This window comes from Anoplophora glabripennis, unplaced genomic scaffold, assembly GCF_000390285.2.
Source record: "Anoplophora glabripennis isolate ALB-LARVAE unplaced genomic scaffold, Agla_2.0 scaffold1014, whole genome shotgun sequence".
Lineage (NCBI taxonomy): Eukaryota > Metazoa > Arthropoda > Insecta > Coleoptera > Cerambycidae > Anoplophora > Anoplophora glabripennis.
The window spans coordinates 83362-90805 of NW_019417390.1; the positions used below are offsets into that span (position 1 = coordinate 83362).

The window sequence follows — 7444 nt, forward strand, 5'->3', positions numbered from 1 at the left end:
CTTACTTGAGGACACAAATTATAGAATTGTTAATAAATATTAATCTGAAAATTAAATACAAATGATCCTAAGTGTCCGTTCTAGTGAGTGAAGTAGTTTGGTTATTGTGCCTGACCTAGTTCCGTCGTAAATCCAATATATTGGCAGACTAACAGTATGGTTAAAATTGAGGTACTTTGGCATTTATTTAAATTATTCTTCTGTTCTCATGAGCATTGAAATTTATTTCACTCACTAGCGGGAACCATTGCGAATACATTGATATATAATAATATTCAATTATGTTAGTTTCTTCGATGATTTGTGTCCTCATCTGAAGCTCTGTTACAAGGTAAAAATATACATACTAAATCGCCCCCTTAAGAGTTATAAAAAAATGTGAAACACAAAAGTTACACGATTTTATGAATTTTTCGAAAATGATAGTAGAAAAACAAATGAAATCCAAACAAAATGGCCGCAGATGTTAATTTTGTTGATTTAAACACCCTGTATATTTCTACATATTTGGATAGAACGTTCCCTGTCTAGTATAGTCATATAAGGTTTGTTGGGTCCATCTCTTGGTTTAGTATTATATCGTTTTATAAACGATATAATACTAAAAAACGAAATGAAGGTCTTTTATTAAGAAAATAAGACATTTTGTAATTGTTAGACCTCTATCAGGCATTTCTGCTTTTTTTCCAATTACGTACGGATTTATAGATTTAGTTGTAATATTTTGACATACTGGACATTGATATAGTCCAAAATGCGTATAGGTATTCTAACTAAATATCACTAATTAGGGCGTGAGAGTCCTAATTACTCATGGACAATGTTATATGGTAGGCCGTGATAGTGACAGGTAGTAATATCATGATAACACTGTTATTGATTGACTGTTTGTATTATTATTTAATTAAAATTCTTAATAAAAAACTTTCTTTTCGTTTTTTAATATTATCTTATTTTTAGAGACGGACCCAACAAACCCTATATGACTATGCTCGACAGGAAACGTTCTATCTAAATATGTAATAATATACAGGGCGTTCCATTTAAATTAACAAAGTTCCGTGGCCGTTTTGTTTGGAGTTCATTTGTTTTTCTACTATCTATTTCAAAAACTTCGTAAAAAATAGTGCAACTTTTATATTTCACATTTTTTTATACCTCTTAAAACAAAGAAGTTACCGGGGAGGGGGGGGTCAAAATATAGTGAATCACCCTGTACGTTGCAAAAATGTGTGTTGTGAGAAATACTAATTCCATTGATATGGATCTATTATATTATTTTATAATCATGAGCCATTTAACAACGATTTGAGCATAAATAATCCACAAAAATAACCACGCGTCTAATTCAGAGCAAGTCATACGATTTTACAGCACGAGCAAAACTAATAATGTATTGGCAAATAAAAATGTAATTTGTTTTAGTTTTTTGAACCCAGAAAAGGATAGTACCTAACTTAAAATTGATTTAAACTTTGGAGAGCTGTTTTTCTTATCTCAGTTTTACATAATATTACAGAAATACATACATCAATTTATAAATCACCCTGAATAAATAAGAAATTATATACCCACCAGCCACCTCGAATATTTCCGCAACAACGGTCTTCTGCCTCTCCATATATTCTTCGTTTATAGTCTGATAATCTTTATTTAGTTCTGCTAATTTGTCGTTAGTAAATCGCACACCACCCTTAATGGCACCGATAATCTTATAGTTTTTACTCTTTCTAAGAGCGTGCTCTTCTTTCAGAGTTACCCTAAAGAAATAACCATGTTGGTCGTTGCACTCCAATTTAATTGTTTTTCCTTCTTCAAAGCCCAGATCCTCAGCAGCATATCGAAGTATTCTTTGCATTTTCTCTCCAATTTTCTCTTTCTTAACGTGCAATTCTAAAAGTACCGGTCTGTATTTAACGTCACTTTTTTTAGTTATTTACTTACCATTCAAATCATCATCGAAAGAACATTTAACCAAGAATTCCCCTCTATCTACCAATTCTAAATCTAGAGTCTGCTCTATCATATTCTGAAAATTTTGGAGATCCATTATAATGTCACTAATAGGATCAATGAGCATAGCTTTTATACATTTATTTTCAGTATCCTTCAAAATTTGGAGCATGATTGGAATACTACTTATGGTCTGGTACACGCGATAACAGTCCTGCAGTTTTCCCTTTTTGCAAGAAATTTTTCTAGAAAGAGACATTAAATCGGTTAAACGAGGAAGACAATCCTTGATTAAAGACATTCTTATTCCAGCGTCTTTAACCAGAGCCTCGACTGCATCAAGTCTGTCGTTAATTAAATTATAATCCTTCAAAGGTTGTTTTATCCATTGCTCTAAAAGTCTTCGACCTTGCACTGTCACGCAGCTATCTAAAATCCCTTTCAAACTGTTAGTTTTTGCCGCGTTAGGGTTGACAACTGAGCTCTCTATAGTTTGCGAACCAGGTTTAGGTAAAACATTTAATGCGTATAATGCCGCGTTGTCCAATCTTACAAATCTGTGGGGGTCAAGAGAGTTCAATTTAAACTGATTAAAATTTTTTTCGTCTCCAGTTAAATTTAAAAATTTGATTACGGCTTGAAGACATCCCATGGCTTCTTTCATATTGGTTTCGGTAACAGTACTAGCGTTCCTCTGTTGGTCTTCACGAAAATAAAGCAATCTGTTCAGATCTTGTATTATGTCTTCACCTGAGAAATCAGATCTCTTAACTCTTGCAATCAGAATACCGTTACGCTCTAAGACATTTTTTAACGACGTTAGTTCGGGGGAATCGCCGGCGGGTAACACGCATTCTTTCGGCCCGATTTGAGCGATTAGAGCTTCCAATTCGGAAAAGCATTCGTTGTCGCTTATTTCGCAAACCTCAAACTTTGCTTCGGTGATATTTATACAACTTATAGCCAAAATCTAAAAAGATATACTAGTTTGAATTATTGTAAAAAGCATTTTTTAAAATTTTTATACAAAAAAATGAATTTTTCGCTCCAACAGGTGCATACACATTTTATACAGGGTGTTTTACATGCTCTATGACAAACTTTGACAGATGCAGACGGGTTAATTTCAAACATTTAATTCAAAGTAGCCTGATAAATAAAAATGATGGTTGCTATAACAACAATAAATTATTATTTGTATGTATGAAAGTTTAAACATTAGTTAACCTTTATTAACCAAATTAACAAATCTTAAGACTATAAAAATTGTTCAAAATGTCCACCCTCGGCTCGAATGCAAGCCTCACATAGGTGAACTAAACATTTCATCACATGACGGATGAAATTTGGATGATTTCTTTCTTATCTGGTTAGCTACATCCTGAATTCTTTCAAGTAACTCCTAACGGGTAGTGATTTTACCATGGTAGACAAGCTGCTTCATATGTTTCCATAAATAAGAGTCCAAAGGATTTAGATCTGGAAAACGCGGTGACCATGCTATTGGACTATGTTGACCTAACCATTTATTCGGGAAATGGTCACTTAACCAAGCAGTTACTTGTCTCCATCTATGTGGTGGTGCACCATCGTGCTGACACTACATATTTTGAACAATATTAAGCCCTACATCATCAATGAAATCAAAAAGTTCGTTTTCCGAGAAAACTCTATAAAAATCTGCATTTAAACGATCGTTCGTACATACATACATATACAGACAGTAAATTATTGTTGAAAATGCTACCCCAAACGTCGACACTGAAACGTTGTTGAAATCGTCCTGATCTAATTGCATGCGGATTATGGTTATTATTTATGCCTTCCCTAACAAAACACGTTTCATCAGACCACATGACAAGCGAAATAATTTTATCATTTTGTGCATGTTGTTGAAGTAACCCGCGACAAAATTCTAATCGCTGAGACACACACATGTTTAGCATGTAACGCTTGTACATTTTGGCGATGAAATGGATGTAACATTTCTCTGTTCAATACACGCCATACATTCGGTGATAAATGAAGATTACTTGTTCTACGCCGAACACCAGTTGAAGAGTTGTCAATTACAGCATCTATTACATGTTCTGCATTTTGTACATTCACATCATTATTACGAATGGCCTTTTTTGGAGCGGGGTTACTTTCTCGAAGTCTACGAAATGGTGCACTAAAGACTATGTAGGCAGGTTGATGACTATTTGGGTATCTTCGTCGGTATTCTCAGGCTGCTTGTCTGTAATATCTGCATACTCTTCAGTTGCAAATAAATGCATTTTTTATTTAGCACTTTAACGCTAAGTGTCCAATGAATAAACAAAATGACACAAATAATAATGACTGTTATAGCAACTATTATTTTTATTTTTCAGGCTACTTTGAAATATGAAATCATATTTTTAAAATGCTCGTAACCTATTTTCATTAAGAAAAAATGTTTGAAACTAACCAGCTACCATCTGTCAAAGTTTGTCATAGAGCTTGTAGAACACCCTGTATAAATATAAGACAAACAATTTAAAGAATTTTTATCCTCATATTTTCGTGTAGGTATTTCTAACGACTAATAACAGTATCTGTAAACTACACCTTATTCTCAACTCTCAAAATTAAATATATTCATGATGGTACTAAACAGAGACGTTACGGATTTATACTGTTGGTTATATTCATAAATCTAGATTGGGCCCTCGTAAGTCAAATAGTACTTTAAAATTCACCGTTTCTTTATGTCACAGTCGATAAATTGGTTATTAATTTCCTTCGCAATGGATTATCGGACACATTGGAGTTTCTCTATTGGCCAATTTTTAGATAACTATATGTATAATTTGACTGAAAACGGTAAGATCTAGAATTATTATAGATTCTTTAATTCAATGAAAAATTGACAATATTCCACATATACAGATGCCCCTGTCAATAAGGAGAGGGTAGGTTCTGTTATCCGTAATTTTATTAACATATCTCGAATGTGGACTATGAGTTCTACCAAATATACAAATAAAAGACAAAATTTTCTATCTTCAAAACTTCAACATTGCAAAAATAATAATAACCAATACATATTTGTAGTGTGCTTTTTTCTTAAATTGAATATTCGTAAATTGCTTGCCGTCGTCATTTTATGTGCCACTTACCTTATTTTGTACTAATCTTAATCCCATGATAGAATTCGAAAACTCTATGTTGGAATTTTCAAATAACAGTTCTTCGAACTGGCTCAAATTCCCTGGAGATCCCTTGTACTCCAAATACCAGTCATTATTCTTTTGGGATGTTTTAACATAGACTTCAACGCGATATTGCCTCACCAGAAGTAATTCCCTTAGAAATAATTCGAACTGAGTTTTGTTGAGACACACATAACTCAATTTAGGCTGCTCGCCCATGATCTTGATAGCAGCAGAGGTAAATCCAGCAGCAATATTGGCATCTTCGCCATGACATGTGTAGTAATCGTTACGGTTGAATAAACGAACGGTGGATGGTGGTTTCTAGAAAAATATTAAAGAAAAACTCTGATCCTTAACCATTAATACTGAATCGCTATTATTTAAGTAATTGAAAAAATAAAAATATTCATAAATGTATATTTGGATTGCTCCAAAATTATTTAATAGTATATAAAAATCAATAAAAGTAAAAATTGATGCTAAACCTGAACAATGGTATAATGAATCGATCAGAAACAAACTAAATTAAAGATCGACATCAAAATTTACGGAAATCAGAAAATCATTATAATGTTAATAAACGTCCTATAAGGTCGTTGAAGGTCCAAATAAACTTACGAATACTGAAGTTCTTTATCTAGAAATAGCGGGAAGTCTAAACTGATGTGATAACAAGCCCAGAAATTATTTAACCATCTATGCTCCCTATTTTTTATTAAATTAAACATTTCTTATGCTATTGCTATTTTCTTTGCAAAAGACAAAATTTAAAAATAGTCCCTTCAAGTTAAATTATAATATAAAAGCTTTTAACAATCGATTTTAAAAAATATGCACCCACAGATAGTCGAACAGTTAGATGACTAATCTAACTGTTTAGTAAGAAAAATTAAAGATATGAAAACCATGTGATAAAATAACCAAAAACTTTCCACAGATCAAAAATATTGTATGATCAAATTGCAAATTATTCGAAAAATGTTTATATCTGCAAATATCCACAAATATGTTGTTACTTTTAATGGTGACCCTAGGTCCAAATGTATCTATAATAATAAAGACGCGACAAAATACTCTGAGAAAATAAAAAAAATAAACATATTCCGACGTTATTTTTTCATATAATTAAAAATTTTATGAATGATATTGAACAGTAATTACCTCACACTGCTTCTTAGAAGTCGACTAAATCGTAAACAAAATATTTGTAAATGTACTCAGATAGTGAATATCTGAATAAAAGCACCAAAACAAGTTTAAATGTATTTAGGTGAAAGTCGAGCAAAATATCGATAATAAAAAAGATAGTTAATTCTGCTTACTATTATCGACATCCACTGCTCTGCTCCAATTTCAACAAAAAATAAAACATAAATGCATCTATCAGAATAATATTGTTTATATTTACAGTGTTCGGCACACTACATGTGGCTTAAGATCACTAGGTCAAGGAATCTAAGTTGCAACTAACATGAGCAAAATTCAAAATATGCCTATTCTGTTTTGTACATATTTAGTATGTAACAAAATTTTTGAATATTGCTTAAAAAATCGTTATTGTTTTTAAAAAAAATGTCTTCGTATACCGTATATCTCATATTTATTTGATTTTATCGCGTATTATCAGTATTAGCTACATTTTTTATCACAATTATTTTAGGCAAATATCAACTTATATACAGGGTTTGCATAAGAACCGACAAAGAGCAGAGGAATGTAGGGGAACCCAAAATATGGTAATTTAAGGCAACTCACCCTGAGTGCACCATCCCTTATCAACCCTTTAAAATGCTTTAATTGAACTCTACATACTGTCGTCGATTAATGCTATTGGTACACTCACACCGTGTACCAAATTTGGTTTTTCTAAGTTCAAGTATAACTTGAGATATTGGTTTTTTCGAAATTTGAAACCCCACGTTCAAGACCTATAGATTCTCAGGGATGCAAGTTGAGTTAAATCACCATATTTTGGGTTCCCTTGCTCCGTGTCGGTTCTTATGCGAAACACCCTGTATAAATATGACAAACAACTGTCTTTGGTCCATTCAGTAATTGTTAAGAATTAAATGTAAGAATATAGGAAAAACATGTCATTTTTAGATGCTTTGCTATTTTCTGGAGAAAATCTATGAAGCTAAATAATTTTCTACGTAGAATCAATGCATTTAATTTATGAAAAAACCGGTTAACACATGTTATATGTACTTCATAAATATTTCCTGGAAGAAATAAGGTTCAAAAGTCCTTACAGATGACGACATGAACTATTTTTTGTTATCAGTTGAGAAGCACAACATTTTTTTATTTAA

General features: G+C 32.1%; 1 protein-coding gene across 1 annotated transcript in view; it reads right to left on the bottom strand.

Annotated features, from left to right (window-relative positions):
- The window catches only part of LOC108914081 (DNA mismatch repair protein Msh2), a 30537-nt gene extending 24029 nt beyond the window's left edge, over nt 1-6508 (bottom strand). Inside the window, exons 1-4 of the mRNA XM_018719785.1 lie at nt 6455-6508; nt 5097-5453; nt 1945-2923; nt 1576-1893 (exon numbers count right to left, since the gene is read on the bottom strand). Of these exons, the coding sequence (XP_018575301.1) occupies nt 1576-1893; nt 1945-2923; nt 5097-5453; nt 6455-6466 (1666 nt within the window). The 5' untranslated portion in view covers nt 6467-6508. The remainder of the gene's footprint in view (nt 1-1575; nt 1894-1944; nt 2924-5096; nt 5454-6454) is intronic.
- Nucleotides 6509-7444: the final 936 nt, after the last annotated feature.